This window comes from Myotis myotis, unplaced genomic scaffold, assembly GCF_014108235.1.
Source record: "Myotis myotis isolate mMyoMyo1 unplaced genomic scaffold, mMyoMyo1.p scaffold_m19_p_13, whole genome shotgun sequence".
Taxonomy (NCBI): Eukaryota; Metazoa; Chordata; class Mammalia; order Chiroptera; family Vespertilionidae; genus Myotis; species Myotis myotis.
The window spans coordinates 56,440,597-56,462,068 of record NW_023416317.1 but is presented as its reverse complement, the minus strand read 5'-3'; the positions used below and the strand labels follow the sequence as shown (position 1 = coordinate 56,462,068).

At 63.7% G+C, this 21,472-nt stretch overlaps 3 protein-coding genes across 5 annotated transcripts; all 3 read right to left on the bottom strand.

Moving 5' to 3' along the window:
- Positions 1–2,483: 2,483 nt before the first annotated feature.
- Positions 2,484–7,266, bottom strand: HYAL2 (hyaluronidase 2). Of its 3 annotated transcripts, none has more exons than XM_036333461.1 (4): positions 7,142–7,266; positions 4,148–5,132; positions 3,578–3,667; positions 2,484–3,182 (listed from the first exon to the last, which is right to left on the bottom strand). In XM_036333461.1, the coding sequence occupies exons 2-4, from the start codon at positions 5,081–5,083 to the stop codon at positions 2,772–2,774; spliced, it is 1,437 nt and encodes a 478-aa protein (XP_036189354.1). In that variant the 5' UTR covers positions 5,084–5,132; positions 7,142–7,266; the 3' UTR covers positions 2,484–2,771. The 3 variants fall into 3 exon arrangements, with proteins under 3 accessions (XP_036189354.1, XP_036189353.1, XP_036189355.1); XM_036333460.1 differs by lacking the exon at positions 7,142–7,266 and adding an exon at positions 5,856–6,000; XM_036333462.1 differs by lacking the exons at positions 2,484–3,182; positions 7,142–7,266 and adding exons at positions 3,189–3,452; positions 5,856–6,000.
- Positions 7,267–9,244: 1,978 nt separating this feature from the next.
- On the bottom strand, positions 9,245–12,222 carry TUSC2 (tumor suppressor 2, mitochondrial calcium regulator). The gene is given in 4 exon segments (XM_036333473.1): positions 9,245–10,450; positions 10,616–10,736; positions 11,824–12,191; positions 12,193–12,222. Coding segments are annotated over 4 exon segments (570 nt in total). The 5' UTR covers positions 12,208–12,222; the 3' UTR covers positions 9,245–10,384.
- Positions 12,223–12,879: 657 nt separating this feature from the next.
- On the bottom strand, positions 12,880–18,737 carry RASSF1 (Ras association domain family member 1). Its single transcript, XM_036333472.1, is given in 6 exon segments — positions 12,880–13,769; positions 14,411–14,526; positions 14,627–14,924; positions 15,125–15,229; positions 18,161–18,186; positions 18,189–18,737. Coding segments are annotated over 6 exon segments (876 nt in total). The 5' UTR covers positions 18,373–18,737; the 3' UTR covers positions 12,880–13,622.
- Between the last annotated feature and the right edge of the window lie 2,735 nt (positions 18,738–21,472).

The following is a 21,472-nucleotide window of genomic DNA, read 5'->3' as shown; positions in this document are numbered from 1 at the left end:
CTGGACTGGGTCCTCCAGGCTGGCACGGCTGAAGGAGAGGAGGGTCCAGGGTGCTGTGGGCACGTCAGCTGCAAGCCGAGCACAGGATCTGGCCAGACGTGGTGGCTGCTGAGCCTGTTTGGAAAGCTGGGTCCCAGGGCGATGAGCATCAGGCCCAGGGCAGCCTGGACCCCTCGCCCTGAGGCTCCGTGCTGCCTCCTGCTGCCCCCGGAGAACTAGTGCTGAGCTTGGCACAATCCAGTCAACCAGCAGACGAGCATTCTGGCTGACTCGGTGCAAGGGAGAAGCTCCCATGGAACAGCAGGAAGAAGCGGGTGCCTGCGGCCCTGCCCCACCCCAGGCCCCACCCACAGCTAGCTTCTGCAGGGTGGGTCTGGTCCAAGTGATGTGTCTGGGGTCTGAGGAATAGAGTGAGGAAGTAAAATGGAGTCACTATAGTCAAGCTGTTAAATACCACAATCAAGTAGGTTGAGCCGTGAGGGAGGACTGCTTTCTGTCTTACCTGGCCTGCGACCTTAAGGTTTTGAACTTTCCTGTCCTGCATCAAGGCCTAGATCTACCTCAGACCCCCAGACGACCCTCTGCTTACCCCCTGGACTCCCATCCCCAGAGCACCAGACGTGAACTGACCTTGCAGTCCACTGTCCAGGCCACACATCTGATAACCATCTCAGGCCAATCCAGAGGCTCAGGATGCAGAACTGATTCTTCTTAAGAAATGTACTTTTTAAGCTGCTCACAGGTGAGTCAGCTTCCAGGTCCAGACCTGCCTGCTCTCTTCGCTGGGCACACCTCAGGCCGGGTCACCTCACTCCCCACCCCCCGCACCTGGCCATCTCCTGGCTGCACTTTCTCCAGGTGTCGTCCGGGTCCCCCTGGGGGTGATGGGAGGTGCTCACAGGTCTGTATGGAGGGGTCAGAGTGTGTAAAGGAGGTTACACGGGTGGGGGACCAGAGCTTCGCATGTAGGGAGCTATGTGTATGCGGACATCATAGCTACATAGGTAGGAAAGTCCCAGCTGCATGGTGGGGGGGGGGGGGGTCATAGGTGTGCCTGCGTCACCAGGGTTGGGAGGTTGATGTGAGTTGGATTACATCTGTGTGGGGCGGTCACAGGTGCCCTCTCTCTGCTGGCTCCATCATCTCACGGTCTCATTGACCAACGCCCGAATCTTCTCTCTAGCAGGTCTGTCCCCACCGCCGCCAGGAGCTCCGGGAACCCTTTCCCCTCGGGACCCTCCTCCACCAGGGGCTGACACTGCCCTCCCAGGGCGACCACAGCCCCTTCCTTCTCTCTGTTCTCTGCCATCACCAGGCGGAGGGACAAGGTTGGCTTGACAGCCTGAGTGGACACTGACTCAGTGGCACTTGCTTTCGCAGGCTCTGCTCCCCTAACCACGACCCCCTGCTTCTCTGGGGAGCGCTCTCCTGGGTCTTCATGTCCAGGGTGCACCTCCCTCTACGCGGCCATCCGCACAGGGACAGGGAGCGGTCTCCATGGTGATTCCCGGCCGCCTCCCTTGCGGCTGGCCTGGCGCTGGCAGGTGCGTGTGCTGTTTACGGAGCAAGGAGACGGGCACCACCCTCGGCAGCCAGGCTGTGCGGCTCCGGGTGCCCCTCCTGCCTCTGCCTGATAGAGGCCTGGCCACATCCAGCCCCGTACTGACATCCCCGCGGTGTTCAGCTTCCGCCACCTTTGCCCCTGCTCCGTTCCTGGCGCTGAGTCATCGTGACTAGAACAGGGGCACCGGGTGCGGGTGGGGTGGCTGAGGCCCAGGGGACCCACCCAGGGAACTCCCTTCGGGGGCAGGGAGTGGCGCAGGGCAGAGCAGGTCTGACTGCTCCAACGGCTCCTGCTCTCCCGGGGGCAGAACAGGGCTGACCTGGAGAATGTCTCTGCTCCCAGGCCCTGGGTACCCCCTTGCCCCATCAGGCGACTGCAGTGCGACAGGGACGGGACTTCAGAATCCAGACCCCAATCCCTTGCCTCCTCCGACCATACCCGGTGGAGGACTGTGGCCCAGAGGGGTGAGGGGTGAGGGGTGTGGCTGGAGTCCACTGCCAGGGAGCTGTGGGAACGGAGGGAGAGGTGGTCTGGTTACTTGCCCAGCTGGGGAACATCAAACATCCACTCCCTCTCTCCCTGGGTGGGCAGGAGGCAGCCAGCACCAGCCCAGCTGGGATGCAGGGCCAGAAGCAGCGAGTCGTCCCTCACAGGAGGTTGGGCTCCACTGCATTCCAGTCAATCCGGAGAAAGCAAGGCTCTGAGCAGGGGGGCGGGGGGCGGGGGCACGAGCCCTCCGCTCCCAGGGCCCCGTCCCAGCAGGACAGCTGCAGGGGGGCTGCAGGCCCTGGTCTCAGTGACACATTTACCGACAAGAAGTCCCTAACAGGCGTCACAGGGACAGAGCTGGGCGCCAACCTCACGGAAGAGTGCACTCACGCACAGGCCCTGGCCCAGGGGCAGGCAATCCAAGCACAGAGCAGTTGTTTTATATTTAATTTACAAAAGAGACCTCGAAATAGTGATAATAAAGTACCCAGGAGCAGGGGTGGGCCATGCCCCTCTTCCTCTGGCAGGGACAGAAGGGGTCCCCCAAGGGACTGCCCCTCCCCCTTAGAACAGGGGGTGAGAGCGGATGGGGATCCCTCCAGGCATCCCAGGGGCTCTGACCCCCCTGGGCTCATTCGTCCACCCTGTGCAGGCTCCTACATGCCTGGCAGAGCCCTTGTGGCAGAGGCCAGCTTGCCCGAAGCCAGGTGGGAGATCCCTACAAAGTCCAGGTGAGGGCTAGGGCTGCCGCGGCCAGCAGGCCAGTGAGGTGGGACCCAGCCCAGGCCCCCCTGGTACCTCCGCCTGCCCGCCCACGGTCCCACTGGCATTGCTCGCCGCCCCAGCCTAAGTAGCATTGGCATTGAAAGTGCTTCTGCAGGTGGTCGAGGTCGGCCCAGCTGAGCTCCCCCTCTGGCCGCAGCGGGGGCTCACCCGGCGTGTGGCTGGGCACTAGGCGGAAGCTGCTGGCGCTGAGGTGCAGAAAGGCGTTGGTGCTGGGGTCTCGGCGCACGCAGCGCCCGTGGCCGTGGCACTGGGCCCAGCTGCAATAGTGGGCGGCCCAGGACACGTTGACGACATAGGGAATCAGCACCCGCATCAGGTAGTCCTTGAGGTACTGGCACGTCTCCTGGGGGCAGAGGCCAGGAATCAGGTCAGCTGCCTTCGCCCAGACCCAGACGGACACTGTGCCCACGATGTCGTGCCCGCACCTTCTTGAACCGGTGACACATGTATACACGCGGTTGTGCCCGAGCCCTCCCTGTCCCTGCGCCTACTGAGAAGGGGTAGGGGCAGAGGCTGGAGCCTGCAGGGCAGCAGGGAAGGGTTCAGGACAGCACGTCCCCGTTCCTGGGAGCAGGGGAAGAGGCCTCGTCTTCTCTGTTGGCACCAGGGATGTCTTGGGTAGGAGACAGACAAGGGGGCCAGACTAGGTTTGCCCACCTTGAGGTTGGCAGCCAAAAGCCTGAACACTCACCCTGCTCCTGCAGAGCCTGCAGGCGGGAAGGCTGGAGAGTCACTTACCATGCTGGTGGTGAAGCCTGCGTCGCCCCAGAGGATGACCCCGGCTGCGCCCAGGGCGGCGCTCTCGCCAATGGTGGAGATGAGATCCATCTGTGGGGACAGTGGTCACTGGGGGCTGAGGCCGCAGGGAGGAGGGCACACGGGCGGGCAGGCCCCTCCTGTTCTGACTTGGTGACCTTCCCCCAGCCCAGTCCTCCCCTCTCACTCTCAGACACGGGCCCCATTTCACTCTCTCTTAAGTGTTTAAGCCATTTCCACCCCCTCTTTGGGCCTCCTTTCTGGAGCCTAGGATGTATCTACCAAGAGAGACCCAATCAGCTGCCCACGCCCACACCCAGGCCCCTGCTCTGTCCTGGGCTTCCTGGCAGGCTTTGGGGTCGATTCTCAGCACATCTGGGCCTTGATTTTCTTATCTGCAACCCGGAGATAACGATGCTACCCTTTCACCAGGTTCTATCTAGAGAGACTGAGGGGAGGGGAGGTAGCCAGTGCAGGAGGGGCAGGAGGCCCTCGGGAACTCAGACTGCAGCGGCTCCCGAGGAGGAAGGCAAGGCCCCGGGAGGTGCGTACCTGGCTAAGGCCCGTGAGACGGCGGCTGTAGGTGGGCCGCGTGAAGACGTAGACTGGGAGCGCGTGGCTGGCGTGGTGGGTGCGAGCGACACGGAGGGCCTCCTGGACGCGAAAGCTGACGAAGTTGCGGCCATGGGCCGTGGAAGCGAGCGCCTCGTCCAGGTAGACAGAGGGGAAGAGGGCCGTGCTCTCGGCCCACAGCCAGGCCAGCTGGTCGTTTCGGGAGACCTCCACGTCGGGGCAGCGGCCGGTGTAGGTCTCCCAGTTCTGCATGTAGTCGTGGTTGTAACAGTCGGGGAAGAGGTAGAAGCCCCAGAGGTGCTGGGGCCGAAATCTCTTGGCGGAGCGCAGCGTCCTCAGCATGAACTCGCGAGCGCCGAACTCGAACTCGTACTGCGCCTGCTTGCTGACGCGGTCTGGCGGCCAGTCGGGGTGGCGGCTGGCCACCAACTGGCGCGACAGCTGGCGGTACACGTCCTTGTCCTGCCAGTTGCGCACCCACACGGGCCGCCAGTCCTCCCAGTCGATGACCGCCAGGCCTGCGGGCTCCTGCCTGCGGATGTAGTGCTCCACGCGCTCCTGCAGCATGTCCAGGTGCGCCCGCAGGACGCTGTCATTCTGGGGCACCCCACCGTGCACCGGCTTCCCCTCCGAATCGAAGTAAGGGTACAGGCCTAGCCGCTCCCGGTAGAAGATGGTGATGTTCTGGTCCACGAAGCCCTCGTTAGGGGAGGCCTGCACGTCGAAGGCCTTCTCCTCCAGGTCCAGCGGCACCTTGAGGCGTGGGCCACAGTCCTGCGTGGGCACGTCCCATGCCACCACGAAGGGCCGGCCGGTGAAGATGGGCGTCGCTGTGGGCTTGAGCTCCTTGGCCCGTGCTACCGCCAACGCCAGGGCCAGGGCCAGGATGATGGCGGGGCTCAGGCCTGCCCACATGCTGGGGGCTGCAGGAAGCGGTGTCACCTGCCTGGCACCGGCTCAGGAGCTGAGGAAAGGGTGAGAGAGAGCAAGTCAGCCCAGAGAGCCTGGAGGTGCGGCCGCTGGCCCATCCACCTGCCGAAGCCCACGCTGTCAGACCCTGGGCCCGGCTGTCACAGGTCTGAGACCACAGGCCACCGCGGGGCAGGCACGACCCCGGGCGCGAAGCAGCGGCCTCGGGTGGGAAAGGACCTGTTAGGTCTGTGACCCCTGAGGACTGGGCGAGTCGAGCTATGGACTCGCTGCCGAGGCACTCAGATGCCCGCCCCCCTCCCCCATCGCTTCGCAGCGCCCAGACCCGAGGCCCACGGCACCCGGTGAAGAGCTCTCGGTCCAGAGAAGCGCTAGCATCGGGGGAGGCCCCGGGGCCCCGGCAGCGGCCCGCGGGCTGGAGCGCACCGCCCGGGCCAGCGGGGCTGTCAGGACTTTGTCTCGAGGCGGTCCCTCTCCCCGGCCCCGCGAGGCCCCGCGGGGACAAAGGGGCAGCGGACCTCCCACGGCGGCGCCCGCGGCCGGCCCTTCCCTCCGCAGCCCCCGGGAACGCGCGCCCCCCGCCAGGCGGGTCGGGTAGAGCCCCCTCCGCCGGGCCTTTGTGCGGGACCCCGCCCCCGCCCCGCACGTGGGGCCCGAGCCCGGCCCGGTGGGGCTGGGGTCCCTGGGCCGCCTCCCTGGGGGTTCGGAGCCCAGCCCGCGGGGAGAGAGCCGCCAGGCTGGCATCGCCCGCCCTCACCTCGCGCCGGGTGCCGCCAGGACCCGCGCCACAGCCACCGCCATCCTGGGCCCGGCCCAGCCCACTCCGGCCGCTCGCCCAGACGCGGCCCGGCTCGGCGCCTCTGCTGGCTCCGCCCCCGGCTCGAGGGCCCTTTAAGAATCCTGCGCGGAGGCGGGCCCGGGGCAGGCCAGGCGGCCGGGGCGGGAAGGCGCGCCCCATGCTCGCGCCGCCAGTGCGGGGTTTTGGACTCTAGAGTCCCCGGATCCTCCTCCAAAGAAAGGGGCGACCCATATGAGGCCGTGAGGCCCCTCCGAACGGGGGTTTCTCCTGGAATCTCAGCGCCCAACGCCAGTCAGGCCGAGACACCCCCCCGCAGCCTGTGCGGGTGGTACAGTCCTCCCCGGTCCGCGGCGCGGCCAGCCCCTTAAAGGGACAGTAGCATAAAGGACGGGGATCGGGGAGGCAATAAAGGAGGTGGTATTCCCCCATTCAGCCGCGAGGAGGTGCTGTGGGGCCCTGCGGCCTGGCTTTGGGGGCAGCGGCGGATCTGGCTCTGCACCCGAGTGTCGCCCCGGCCGGCCGGGGGGCCCCTTTGTGTGGAAAGGGGGACGGTGACCAGAGCCGATCTCCAGACTCCCAGGACAGTAGACCCCTGTGGATCGGGGCTCCCCTCCCCCGTCCAGGGTCTGAAGGGGAGCCCCGCCCCCTGCTTGCCTGGGGAAGGGGGCCGAGCGACCGCCTCTTAGTCCTTTCTGGGCTGGGCTGAGGCCGGGGTTGTCTTGGCAACATGAGCAGTGGGTCTCAGCTTGGCCGGCGGGTTGAGGGCCTGTAAGGCCAGCGGGCCCTCGGGATAGGGCACCCCCCTTCCAGCGACATGCATCAGGGACGGGCCAGCCCCTTGACCCCCGTCCCCTTCTGCCCAGTCTCGGAGGATGAGGGTGGGGGGCTGTGGGAGCCCCCAAGGCTTCCTTTCAACCCTGAGGAGGCGGAGGCCACCCTTTGCAGGAGGTCCTGGTGGGATCGCAGAGAACACTGGCCCGGCCAGAGGGGCGCCCCAGGCCTCCACCCGGTATCCTGAGCCCATCTCCCCGCAAACCCCTTCCGCTGGGCAGCGGGCTTGCAGCTGGACTGGAGCAAGACCCCCTGGCCTCTTGCTAGATCCGCTCCCCGTGCCGTGCTCAGCTCCCGGAAGGGCCGGGGTCGCACCAGCCCACTCCGGCCGCTCGCAAGCCGGGGCGAGGGAGGGAACACAGCTGAGAGCGCACCGATGCGGGGTGCAGACCAGCCGCCTGCGCGGGGCTCACCTGTATGGGAGTCCTCGGCTCCGTAGGTTAGAGCCTCTCCAGTCCAGCGACTCGCGCCAGCTGCTGCCCCATGGGCAGCCCGCCGGCGACTTGATAAACCCCATCCCCTCCTACTCCTCCCGCCTCCCACCCCAGCCCTCTCTCCTCACTTCCTGCTGCCCCTTAGAGGAAAGGGCCAGGAATGGCGGGGGAGGGGCCGCTTTGACCTTGTTTCCCTCGGGTCTGCCCTGCTGGCCGACTGTCCTCCCCACCCTTCCCCCCTGGGTCCTGCCCAGGCCGCCTGGGCCAAGCGACAGGAAGGCTGTGGGATCCCATCAGGTGCCAGCCTCCCCCAGGCCGGAAGCTTCCTTAACACTGAACGCTCTTCTCCCCAACTTTCCCCTGAGGTTGAGACCATCCTAAGATCCAGTAGAGTGCAAGGGCCCTGGTGTTGGGGGTTTGGGGAGTCAGACCATTTGGGGGATGCTTGGCTGGTTCCTCTAAGCAGGTGGTGAAGGGAAGGGGGTGTCTGGGAAGGGCTTGGGAGAAATTCCAGGGGCTGAGTCAATCTTTCCCACTGAGAGCGGAAGCGTCCTGTTTGACGAACAGACAATATGCTGATGTGTGACTGCGGCGGGGGGGCACGGGCTGGGAGCGGCCTGCAGCGTGTTCTGCTGGAGGACACTCCTGGGTGACATCCGCACTCCTTGCAACCTGTGGGAAGTAGGTGCCCATGTGTGGCTGGCCCCAGGAGGGCCCCAGCGAGGTGTGGACAAATGTACACCCCCTTAGATCACTTCGAACGAACCCCTTCCCCCAGCCTTTACCCTGCTGGCCCACTTCCCTGACGCCCAGGCCTCTTTCCTAACAGAGGCTGTGAAATTGGACGTCTGGGGGAAGTGGGCACATAGCCTGGAGTCTGCCCCTGAGGACCAAGGAGCCCAAGACGTGGCATGGGAGGGTGGCGTCCCTATACCACCATGCTGGCTCCACAGGGCACTGGCTTTGAAAGCTTCAAGGGTGGAGGCCCTGGGGAAACAAAGACCAGGCCAGGCTGTCCCAGGGTAGGGATACTTCCTCAGGCAGCAGCAGGAAGGAAGTGAGCACAGCACAGCACAGCGGAAGGGTGTGGGGAAGCAGTGACCTGACCCCCATTGTTTACAGCTCTGGGGTCAGCTGGGGCCCAGCACAGTGAGTTCTCCCACACTGGGACAGTGATGCTAGGAGATGGGGTGCCATCTGGCCAGTCAGAACCGTGCCTGGGGCAGTCAGTAGGCGGGACAGCAGATGACTGGACCTTGTCTGGTATCTTATTGGGAAAATGGGCAGATGCCCAAAGAACTGTAAGTCCAGGTTGCAGTGGGATCCTGCCAAGTGTGACCTCCAGAAGGTGAGCAGGCCAACTCCCCAGACCCAGAAGCCTGTGTGCTTGAACGCCCTCCTCCCTCACCAGGCGCTGGGCTGATGGCTAAGGGCTGGGCAGAGCAGTGAACGGGCCTCACAGCAGGCCCTGAGAAAGACAGGCGGAATGTCCACAGGGGCAGGGGCAGGGGGCAGGCGGCAGGCCAGACAGCGGGTGGCAGGGAATAGGACTGGGTGCTGAGCTTTGCTGGAACGGAGGCCCCAAGGCCACTCTCCTGGTGGGGTCCACAGGCAGCCCGGGAGGAGGCAGGTGGACTTGGAAGGCAGAGCCTGGAAGGAGACCAAGGGTGTGGTGCCACCCATCTGGCTGCTGTCCACCTAAGGCTGGGCCTTGGAGGTCCATAGGGTTTAGGCTGTGGCTCCATGTAGGGTCAGCTGGCACTGCTGACCTATATGAGGTCACATCCTCACATCAGGTTAGGCCAATCCCTAAGGAAGTCTCCCAAGCCCTTTCAATTCCGGGGATACCATCTACTGAAAGCAATATAGGAGTGGCCTCCATCCTGAGGGATCCTGTGGTTAGGTCTGTGTGCGTACACTGCCACCTCCTGGTCATGGCTGGGATGGCTGCAGACCGGGTTCAGGCTTGCCTCTGGCCTTGCTATAGATGGGGGGCCAGCGTCTTGGGCCCAGGCCTACCCACTGAGCCCAGGTGGCGATCTAGATGCTGGGTGTCACAGCCCCAAGGATGCCACTCTTGTCTTCAGGGTCTACAAATAATTTTATTGAAACTGAACCAATAACACAACTGCCTTCCTAGATTGGGGGCCACCCTCCCCACACCACTTCCCATACTCTGGAAGCACAGAGCTTGGACAGTAAGGAATTAAAAAAAAAAGTCATTTCTATCTAGAAATCAGACTCTGCCCCAACAATGTCATGGACTAGACTATTTACAAACTTTCACATCTTACGCCTTTCATGGTTGTTCTCTGTCCCTACCCAGGGCTCCAACACTTTCCCCGGATTGATCCTGAGGGAGGGGCACATATAGGGGGCAGGGTGGTGGGCTCGGAGCTACTGGCACCACAGGGTGGTGTGTTCCCAATGTGGGGGGGGGGGGGCTGGTGCAAAAGGCAAGGGGGATCACATGGAGTAGGGGGGTAGGGGCGCCGGCATCCAGAGCCCTTCCTGATCCCGTCCTATGCCTTCTCAACTGCGGGGAGGGAAGGACGACTCCAGGGGCAACTAGTTGCAGTGGGGAGGGGTCAGCCCAGCTCTGGGCAGAGGGAGAAGCCTCCACACCAGTCCCTCCTCCTGTTAACAGCCAGCAAACAGTCCCTCCGTCCGGGGGTGGGAACACAGGGCAGGTAGGTATGAAGAATCAGGCTTGTGTTGCCCCAGCCTCTGTCCAACAGAGGAGGAATCGAGGTAGCAAATGGCTGAAATGCTCCAACGAACGGGTAGAGGAAGTGAGGGAAGGGGAGTCCCCACTTGTGTACAGCTCCCACAGCCCAGGGGCTGGAAGAAAGACCCTACTTGTAAAGTGCTGTAGCCCCAGTAGGGTTGGGCCCCAGGCAAGCTTGGAAGCAAGCAGGCCAGGCCAGGGCACAGGAACCAGGCAGCCCCGGTCAGCATATGCCCTGCCAGGCTCCTTATCGGCACTGCCGGGGAAGGCAGGCTGGTAACTCCGCTGTCAGCCCTTACCAGCCACCTCTCATCCGAAGACAAACCAGCACCCAACCAACACTGCAGGACTGCCCGGCTCACAGCTGCAGCGTCCAGGCCCATGGAGTTTAATCAGGACAGTGGCTTCAGCCTGGTTCCTCAGTGGAAGCCACACCTTGAGCCTGAGGGTTTCTTGCTGAGGCAGGAGGTGCTTAGGCCTGAAAACCCCCAGGCTCACACCTCATAGAGGATCACAGGGAAATCCACGTGGATGCGGGGGGTGTCCAGCTTCACGGTGCCCTGCCATGGAAACAGGGGCGGGTGAGGGTCCTCTCAGGGCCCCTGCTCCAGGACGCCTTCCTGTTCCTCCCAGCTCCCCCCAAGAGCCCCACCATGGCCGCAGGCCCCGTCCGGGTCCGCCTCACACACTCAGCATCGGCCCCATGACCACTGCCGGCCCCTCACCTGAGGAATCAGGTTCTTATGCACCCGCCTCAGCTTGGCCCGCTTCTGCCCGTTCTTGGTGACGACTGTCTCCTCGTAGAATTCGTGAGCGAGATCTCCATCCTCGTCATAGAACATGGAGCTGTGTGGAGAGGGGACAGGCTGGGCTGGGGCCTCGCACCTGGTCCTGGCACAGGCCACAGGCCCCGGGAAGTGTGCCAGCTCCACAGGGAGGAAGGTAACACGCCCGGAGAGCCTCTTGCTTAGGGTCTGGGGCTACGAGGAGGTGAGGAGCGGGCAGCGGCCAGTGCCGCTGTCAGCCCCAGGAAGAGAGGCTTTACCAGAGCACACTGTCCGGGCAGCCAAGGCCAGTTCTCATCGCTGCTTTGTTCAGCAAGGACAGCCATGCCAGCATCAGGCCCTGGCCGTCACCAGGACTAACAGTGGGCAGGGTGGTGGCTGAGCATGTTGGTCCAGAAGACACCGCTGGCCCAGGGCCAAAGCCTGAGACAGCAGATGCCCGAGCTGGGAGGGAGCCGAAGAGCAAAAAGGCTGCGTCCTGCCCACCCGCCCCAGGTGGCCGGTGCAGCCGAACCGCCACTGTTGGGTTGCCCCAGTGCCTACAGCGACATCTCCAGCATCACCGAGTGTCGGTCCCCGGGGACACCCGGGCCAGTTCAGCCTAATGCTCCCGCTGAACTGAGCCCTGGGGAGAGCGGGAGGTCAGTGCTCCAGGTCTGGAGAACATGTCGGGGTGAGGGTCTTTCTTCCTGGGCCCCATCCCCAACACTAGGGCCCAGTCCTGCCTTCTCCCCCCGCCCGCCCCTCCCCTCCGAGGTCCAACCTCCCCACTGCGGGGAACCGTCACAGCCAACGAGGGGTCATCCCCTCAGAAAATCGGGGAGGGAGGCTAGGAGCCTTCAACTTGCTGGCTGGGCTTAAAGGGGTGAAAGGACGAGGTCCTTTCGTCTCAGGGGCCCGATCTTAGTTCTCCCTGGTGAGGCTGCCCGCCCGGGACAAACTCAGCCCACTTTTCTCCGAGGGAGATCTTAGGAGCAGCAGGCCTCCAGGAGCAGACGGCCGCCTTCCCTCGCTCCACAAGGGGCCTGAACCTGGGAGTCGTCCCAGCTCCGCGCAGGGGATACGGCGGGGGCAGCTACTTATGACGCGCGGCCCCGGCCGCCAGCCTGTCCCCCCCCCCCCCCCGGGGCGGAACCCCGCGCCCTTACCCTCGGCGCGTGAATACGAAGGGGGGCACGACTCGGCCTCGCGGACGCACCAAAGCCTGCTCCGCGGCCGCCGCCTCCGGGCCGCCGCCCCCCGCCGCCGAGGCGAAGGGCCACAGCCCCCGAGCTTTGGAGCCGCTGGTGCCCATGTCAGCGCCGCCGGCGCATGGCGGACCCCGCGGCCGCTTTGCTCTCACAGGGCAGTCCGCGCCACCATTCCTGCCCCGGCCTCCGCTCGCAGGTGCCGCCGCCGTCTTCCGCAGGGTCGGCTGTCTCCACGGAAACCTCATTTCCGCTTCCGCCTGTCCCTCATGCTGCCCCCTGATTGGCTGTTGCTCCCGTCGATCCGCAGAGCGAGACCAATAGCCGCCCCCAGACACCAGGCATCCCAGCATGCACCGCGAGACGTCAGGTCCCGGCAGGCCACGGTCTCCAGCCGGGGCAGCTCCCACTCAGGAAGGCGGTGGCTTGTCCTGCGCGTTTGTTTGGCGCGTATGGTGCCTCCGACGTGCCCGTGCCCGTCCCCGTCGGTCAGGTACGGCGGGCCTGCCCGACCACCAGTGTCCCCCTCAACCGGCTCTGTGGGACTTGACCCCCGGGCCAGGCCGGCCTCATTCTGTTCCCCTTTTGCCATCACCACTGGCAGGTGGAGAAACGGAACCTATGGGAAGTGAGGAATTGGCCACTCGTCATAGCGCCACATCGAGGCCTGAGAAGTCAAACCCAGTGTCCTCCCCGAACCAGCAGAAGGTTCGCTTCAGGAAGGCAGGGCGTAACGGCCGGCCGTGCCTCAGGGGCCATGAACAGCGTCCAGAGCGGCTCCCACAGCTCTGCTCTGGGGTGTGGGGTTCCCCTGAGCGCTGGCTGCAGCTGATGATCTTGCCCAAAACAAGACCTGAGCCCCAGGGTGCCGAGAGGACTTACATATCTGTACCCAAATCCTTCAAATTGGTCCCACAGTGACCTTGAAAAGCTGTTCGGTGAGCCTGTCCATCACCTTGGGCAGCCACTGGCATGAAGAGCAACTGGGGCCGTGGCCCATATAGAGTGCAAAAGCGGGAGAGTCTTGAATCTTTATTCAGCCAAGTTTTCCCAAGCCCCAGGCCCTGATGATGACTGTCATTCCCACCCCTTTCCCCACAGGAGGCATTCAGCTGAGGCCACAAAATATGCATTCACACACATCATGAAAAATACCCCAAGTAAGACCCTGGCTTTGATTGGCAAACAAGGCATGGACCTGAGCCAGTGCCCACAGACCCCAGCCCAGGTCCTCCTCCTTGGAGGTGCACTGAGGCACTGTTGCTGCAGTGGCAGCAGTGCGCGGACACCAGGGTGTGCCAGAGCCCAGGGCACTGCAGAGGGAAACCTGCATTCTTTCTCGATGCCTGCCTGGTCTTCAGCACCCACTATTGGTCCTGAGACCCCATCCCAGACATACATCCCTTCCCCATAGCTGAGGGTCCTCATCCCTGCAAACAAGACCTGATTCTGTTGGTTGGGTCTCCAAGATTCTCGTATCTGAGACACAAATTAAGGAGACTTCTGTCTGCTCTACCCTTGCTGTAACCCTGTCCACCATGACTCAGGACACGAAGGGCAGAGGGTGCAGAGCCATGCTCTGCTACACCCACGGGTGGACACTGGGGGCCCGCTCCTTTGCTGCTCTCTGGGTTCATTCCGCCAGCCAGATGAGGGCCTCCATGCACACTCATTCCTCAGGCCAGACAGGCCCTGTCACACTCACACGGCACACCCTCTGTGCTGCCTACGCTCCTCCTTCCACCCAGGGGGATAAGAGGTCACCCCAGGGGGCAGGCATGCAGGGCCTCCTGGATCTTCTGGCGGCAACAGGAGTACTTCTGCAGGATCTGGCGGAGGTGTTCCTCTTCCTCCCGCTGTAGGATGCGCAGGAAGTTGTGGAGCTCAGGCATGCTGAAGGCATCCCACTGCAGGGAGGAGGGGTGGCAAAGGCTGCAGCAGGCATGGCCAAACCAGCAGGCCTCTCCAGAGAAGACCAGAGCATCATGGTCACACCTGAGGCTTTCTGATCAGGTTCTTGCCTGAATGGTCTGTGCTAGGGTTCCCACCAAGTCTGTCTAGAAGACGGGTCCCACCAAGTAGGCAGTCACCTCGAGACAGGTAACCAAACCAGATGTTCCCAGTCACCACAGACAGGTCATGCTCACACTCTTGGAGTCTAATCCCACTTCATGGGCCCAACACATTGGAACCAGAAAGCTCCCAGGTGAAAAGTCCTCACGTCTGGAGGGAAGCCCAGGACGTCCTGGGGCCACCTGTGTGGCTGCGATATGGCCTGGGATCACCACAGCGTGAGATGGACTCCTGCGTCTCCCGAGGACTCCACGACGGGAGAGAGCAGAGCACCAAGGCGTCGGAGACGCCCAGACTTGGCACGAACGGCCAGGAAGCCTTCACTCGGCCACAGGCTCACACACTCCTGGAGAAGCGTGGCTTGTCCGTCACCCTCCTCCTCCTCCTCCTCCTCCTCCTCCTCCGAGCCTTACTGTAGCTGCAACCCTCAGCCCTGCCTAGTGACAACCCAGAATGAAGGAGGCTGTGTACTCACGTTCACCTCCCCAGAGTCATTCTCCTTCAGCACGAAGCTCAGGGCCTTTTCATTGGGCCCCGCAAGGAGTCGTAGCCGCAGGGGCTGCTCATCATCCGACAGCTTCCGGAGGTACACTGAGGTCAGCAGGGGGAGTGATTAGTCAGGCCCGGCCCCGCAGCCCTGCCGCACAGCTGCACGCACATACACCGCCCAGGGGGGGAGGTGGGAGCCCACCTTGGCCGTGGCGCTCAGCCCGCTCAAAGAGTGCGAACTTGCGGGGGTCATCCACCACCAAGAACTTGCGCAGCAGGGCCTCGATGACCTCGCGTGCCCGCGTGCGTGACAACACGTGCAGGTGCTTGACAGCATCCTTGGGCAGGTAGAAGGAGGTGCGGCGCCTCACGGCTGTGCTCCGCCCTGGGCCCCGCCGGGCGTCCTGCAAGGTGGGAGGCTTCTTGCTGGCAGGCACGGAGACAGGGCGCACCAGCTTCAGCTGCACCTTGATGAAGCCTGTGTAGGAGCCGTCCTTGTTCTGAAGAGAAACCGAACCATGACTGGCTTCCAGGTGAGAAGGGACAGATCTGGGCACTGCCAGTCCGCACGGGGCCAGGCTGGATGTGCACCAATCTCTGCTGGGCCCGCCCAACCGTCCCTCAGCTGCGACCCTTCAGACATCGGGCCCACAGCTGGGCCCCTGCCCCTCCCCGCACCCCTTCCAGGCTGTCAGCTCACCAGGCTCATGAAGAGGTTGCTGTTGATCTGGCCGTTGTACTCCTTGATCTTCTGCTCAATCTCAGCCTGAGAAAGGTCAGGTGTCTCCCACTGCACGGGCTCGTCCTGAAAGATGGGCCAGCATGGACTCTTAAGGGGCCATCTCATGCGGCAAGGCATGCCATAGCACAGAGGTGAGCCCTGGGGGGGCCGCTCTGAGAAGCGGCCTCTGGCGTAGCCTTTGGAAACTGACAACGTGTGGGCCTGATGAGAGAACCCATCACTGCTCCGGGCTCTGCATGCCAGGGGTGGAGACAGCAAAGGCTGCTCTCCTCCCCGACTGCGACAGTCCAGGTGAGACCCTAAGGGCACCTTAAAACCAAGGCACTGAAGCACAAAGCCCGGGGCCAGGAAGAGAAAGGGACATTGGAAAGGACTCTCACTCACAGTAAAACTACTGCAGCGGCACAGCCCGGTGCCAGCACTTTAGGTGGGCCTGTGTGTGTCCTGCAGAAGGAAGCCCACTTTGCCCCTCACCCTGGCAAAGGGCCCTGACCCACTGCATGGTGAGAAGTGTGAGGGCTGGTGGCACAGCAGGAGCCCAGCCACCAGTGGGTAGAGGGGAGGGGAACCTCTAAAACATTAGCAACCCTTGGCAGAGGGCCTGGGGCCAGCCGCACGTCTGAGATCTAGGGAGGAAACCACTGTGACATGCCATTTGAGCTTGACCCAAGCTGCACAAAAGGTAGCTGCAGGCCAGGTTCCAAGTCTGCCTCCTGCTGGAGCCTGCCCACAAGCAGGTAGGTTTCTGCACCTCCTTCCTGCTGTTGGATGTTTAGTGCAAAGAGGCAGCGCCACCATTCGGCCCCTCCCCCACTCCTCCAGGACTTGGATCCTTATCGGAAAGGTGGAGTATGGACCTGGGCAGTCGGGCACTGAATAAACTTTCTCCTACCAACTGCCTTGGTCCCATTGCATCAGCCTCACTTCCTTTCCGGGTGATGTCAGACAGGCCCTAATAGGAGTGGGAGTGTCAGAGACCAGCTGAGATCATGGCTGACTAATGCCTTGTCCCCAGTCCCCAGGGAGTTCCCACCAGAAGGCCTCTTACAGAATAACTGTGCCCGGGCTGTGCTTCGGCCCCTAAGCTGAAACCAGCTGATGGGGACGGACTGGGAAGACAGGCGAGGACGCAGGTGGAGTCAGCCTGTCGCTGTGTGCTCTGCGCCCGGACTCGCTGCTGTCCAGCAGAGCAGGGCGGTGCTGAGGGTAGGGTGGGCTCTCCAGGAGAAAGGTCCTGGGAGAGGAGGGAACTGAAGTCTGTTTGCTTCCCCGAGCTCCCAAGGTCTTGTGGAGAGAGGAGCGCATCGAGAAGTGACAACTTCAGCACGAGCCTTGGGGACAGCGGGAGGCCCCTAAGGCTGGTAAGAACAAATGTGTGGGCCCTGGAAAATGGGGAATCTGGGTTGAGGTAAAGGAGGGCTGGAGGCTGGGAATAAAGGGTGGGTATGTTATTCAGGCCCAAGGAGAGGGCCTGGGACCGAGAGGAATGCCTCAGCGAGGAGCGCCAGGATGAGAGGGCTGCTAGGGGCAGGAGGAAAGCTGAGCGGACTCTAGTGCCAGGGCAGGAAGGAAGAGAATTCTGGTCACAGAACAGGGTGGGCACAGGGACGGCACTATCTTATTCCCCTGCCTTTGGCTGGTTCTGAGCTCCAGCCTGGGAATGAGAGAACTTGCTCCTTCCTGTTCCCTTCCCGAGTAAGTCAGGGCCCTGGACTGGGAGGCAGTGGCTCCGTTCCAGCCCCTTTCCTTCTCCGGGTGACCCTCCCTCAGTAGAGTTACTCCTAAAACAAGGGCCTTGGGCAGGAGGCACCGTGCCTCCCACGGGTTGGAGAGGAGGAAGGGTTTCTTTTTGCGTTTCCAAGCTGCCTGGTGAAGGGGATTCCAAGGGCCATCCCAGAGGGATGCCCAGCAGGATCAGGGCATCTCCGTCTGGAGCACAGAACCGGCTTGCCAACTGCCACTGTCCATGGTGACCGACGGTCTGATTCTACATACAACCGGGGACGCCCCCGCTCTGGGTCAGTGGGTAGCGTCTTGTGGTTTTCTCGCCTTTCCACAATGGAAAAGAGCTCAGGCCCGAGTGACAGGGAGAGTTTCAGGGATCCACCCTCGGAGCTTGCACGGAGCTCCGGGCTGAGCTCCTGAGGTCCAGTCTTCATCTAAAGCACGATCCACACCCCTTCTCTTGACTCATGTGAGGATTCGCCTCCATGGCTGTAGGGTCCTGCGCTTCGTAGTCCCATCTCTCTTCCCCATGCTCTGGCCAGGGGTGACCAGCTCCCCAGCAGCTAGTTATCTGAGCCTGGCGGTCACACTCACGGCACAGAGGTCTCCAAGGCGGGGGACACCAGGAGACTCCCTTATATCCTGGGTTAGGGCCCCCCTCCCAGCGACTTTACAATCTGGCCTTCCCCACCTCTGTGGATAAAGTGCCCGGATGCTTAGGGTCCCAAACAAGGCTTCCTCCCCCGCATCCCCAATCTCGGATCTGCTGGTCCGCTCCACCTTCAGTGTATGCGCCCCCCAGGGCGCACTGCGCGTGCACCCGGGAGAGGGGCTCAGAACCCTCCACAATCCAGCAGCTGCGACAGGCCAGGACCCGCCAGAGGTGGAGACTCAGCTCCATCCGGGAGTGCAATGGAGGGCGCACACCACGCCTGCCCTCTCCCCTAAGAACACTTCTCAATTCCCGGCGAAGACTCCTCCCTCGCCACTTCCTCCTGGTTCCTTCCCAGGGCGGGTGGGTGAGCCCGAACGCGGAAACCGAGGTCTAGTCCGGCCTGCGCCGCGCCTTAGTCATAGGCGGACCGTGCCCGTCCCTGGTCTGCCCCACGCCACGTAGCTGCTCCCCCTGGTTGGACCGGTCTGTGACGGGGCAAGGCCTCGGCTGCCGGGACCCACGCGCTGAGAGCCCGGCACACGGTTCCACCGGCTGCCCCGGGCCGGGCCGGGATCCACGCTGACGGGAGCGCGGGGCTGCCCACGAAAACTTACCGGGCAGGGGCGGGGTCCCGCGATCGCCCCGGCCCGCCGCCCGCCGCCTCGGCCCCCACCTGGTCCCGGCGCGGCCGGCGCCCCAGCGAGGTGCGCGCCGTGAAGTACTGCTCCAGCTCCGAGTCCGAGTCCTCCTGGCTGCAGTAGCCGCTGCTCGTCGTGCTGCTCCAGGTCATCTCGAAGGAGGGCGTCCCCGCGTCCGCCTCGCCCATCGCCGCGCCCGCCGCCGGCAGCCCACCGAGCCGCCCTCCCGGAGCCTCCAACCACCGCCCCGAGCGCGCGTGCGTCCGTGTGCGCCTGCGCCGCCCCGTGTCCGCGCGGCAACCGTTACCGGTGCGAATGGCCAGCGGCGTCGGCCTCGCTCTCCTCTCATTGGAGGAGGAACTCTCAGGGGGCGGGGCCACGAGCGCCCCGCCCCCGGGAATGATCTCATGGCCCAGGCAGCTCCGCTCGACTCCGCCGCGGGTCTCACTTCCCGGGGGGACCAGGCGGCGCGTGGGCGCGAGTGCGCATGTGCTCCAGCGTGGCCGCGGGACCGGATGCGGTGGCGGGAAGGCGCGGAAATGGCGCAGGCACCCAGCTGGGCGGCGGGGTGGTCCGCGCGGAGGCAGCCCTCCCGCGCCCCTTCGAGCCCGCGCCTGTTCTCCACTCTACCGCGGGGAAATCGCGCGGCGGGGCCAGCCCTCGGCCGCCTGCGGTGGGGCCCGCTCGCCCGCGCGTCCCGGCCCCCCCCGCGCGCCCGGCCCCCACTCACCACGTTGGTGTCCCGCTCGAGCGCCGGCTCCCAGCCCAGGTCCCGCGGCCCGCAGCAGTCCAGGCAGACGAGCGCGCGGCAGCGGTAGTGGCAGGTGAACTTGCAGTCTGCGGAGAGGACGGGAGAGAAGCCGCAGGGTGGAGGCCGTTACCGCCCGCGGCTACCCGGCCTCAGGGCTGGTCCCGGCGGCGGAGGGCGGAGGCCGCGGCGGTTAGGGACCGGCCTGCTCTGCAGTGGGAGCTCTAGCGCAGAACGTCCGCCCTTGAAGGGAGACGCAGCAACGTCCTAACCCAAGTCCCCTCTAGTTGTCACCTGTCTACTCCCCAGACCACAACATCAGCTCTGACCCACTTGCACGCCTTCCTGCCTTCACCCGCCTCCAGGAACCGCCCTGGCGGGTCCTCAGCAGCCCAGGGGTTGCCCAACCCCGCCGTCCCCTCTCCACCCTCCCCTCCCTAGCAGGGGATGCTGCTCCCCTCGGTTCCCAGGGGCCCCCACGACCCCGTGTTCTACTTCCCCGCAGCTCCTTTGGTCAACACCCAGATGTGAGGGTAGAATGTCACTGCCCTGCGCTGTGTACACTCAACCCACCCAGACCCAAGGCTTCCCTCGCCCGCTCCCCACTCAGGTCAAGTCCTACGTGTCAGCACCTTCACTTGGATGTCACATTTCAACCAACATGGCCAAGCCCCAACTTTTCTTCCAGCTCACCCACCCCTCACCAGAACTCCTTGTCTCAGCAGAAATGGCTACTGTTCTCCCAGCTGTTGGAGGCAAAACCCCCCAACCCGTCATGTCGTCGACTCCAGCCTTGTTTCTGCCTCTGACACGTGCCCAAGTTGTCCTGTGTTTAATTTCCAGGGGCACTTTTTTCTCGGGAACACTGCAACGCCCCAGCCCTTGTTCACGCTTTGTATTCTGTCATGCCTCCCTGTCTGCTCCCAGCTGACTTCAGGACAGACTCCTGTGCCGGCTGGGAGGGTCTCCATGCACAGACAGGCCTGGGCATCTTCCTGAAGTTCTTAAATGGGCCAGAGCAGTGCTTTGCCACCCAGGCTGCACATTAGAAAGATGTTTTAAAAATCGCTGATACACTCCCAGTGATGGGTTCAACGGGTGTGAGGTGGGGTCCAGGCACGGGTTTGGAGGGCTGTAACAGCATCCCCGTGATTCTGGCTGGTGTGCAGCCAGTAGGAGAGCCACCTCTGCTTGCCGCTGGGACCAGGCAGGGCAGAGGACCACAGGTGTGTGGTGACTGTCTTTCATGTTTTAGCACCTGTTTGACTCGGCCTGTGATACGAATTTGCTATATGAAGACAACAAAATCCCTGCTTCAGGGGGCCCACCCCAGGTTCCACCTTTTCCCAGGCCCCCTTTCCATAGGTGGGCAAATGCCTATCGCCCCAGTGATCCTGGGAGGAAACGTGGTGAATGACTCTGGGAAGGGGCAGGCCTGGGAACATGGACTTAAGAGACTGGTAGGCACAAAGCCTTTCTCAAAAAGGGCCAAGGGGCCGGCTGGTGTGGTTCCGTGGTTGAGCATCCACTGATGAACCAGGAGGTCATGGTTCGATTCTCGTCAGGGCACAAGCCGGGGTTGCAAGCTCGATTCCCAATATGGGGTGCGCAGGAGGCAGCTGATCAATGATTCTCTCTCATCATTGATGTTTCTCTCCCTCACCCTTCCTCTCTGAAATCAATAAAAATAAAAAAATAAAAAGGGCCAAGCAACTTGAATTCAGCACCTTGGTATTAACAGGCAACTACCTTGCCCAGCTGTGCCCCAGACGCAGGTGCAGTGCGTGTGGCAGATAAAAAACACGAGGCCACTGTCTTCCGTGATGTGATGGGTGCAGGATTGGCCCTGTCCGCGGGGGCGCCCGCCTCCCCCACCCCCTGCGTCGCGGCTTGACCCGCAGCAACTGTGTTGCCCTTGGACCACCCCTTTCGCTCTCGCCAGCTCTTGGGGCCGCTACTCACGCGCGCACTGCAGGCCCTTGCGCACGACGCCCCAGATGAAGTCCCCGCAGAGGTCGCACCACGTGTGCGTGGAGGGCCCCGCCGGCTGGAAGCGGTGGCCGCGGCCCAGGACCGGCTGTCTGGCTGGGTGGCGCGCGGTGCCGGGCGAGATGCGCACCGCGTTGGCGCGCTCCAGGCGGGTGCGCCCGGGGCCGGCGCGTCGTGCGGGTGCCAGGTCCCGCAGCTCAATGAGCTCCGGCTCAGACATGGCCCGGTCGGCCGGGCTCGGGCCGGCTCTGGGAGCCAGCGAGCGTTCGCGGGGCGGGCGGGCCCCGGGGCGGGCCCCGACGCAGCGCCGCCCCGGAGATCCAGGCGGAGCGGAGACCCAGGCGGAGCGGCGGGAGCGCGCGAGGGGAGCGGCGTCAGGGGAACGTGGGCCCGGGGCGGCGTGGACCCGCAGGCGGAGTGGGGCGGGGTTGGGAGGCACCGCAGGGCACTCGCTCCAACTTCCCGCCCTCCCTGCACCCCAGAGCAACTCCCCTCCCCGCGACGAGGAGTGCAAAAGGCCACACGGAGACGGGTGTTTCTGGAGACCAGCT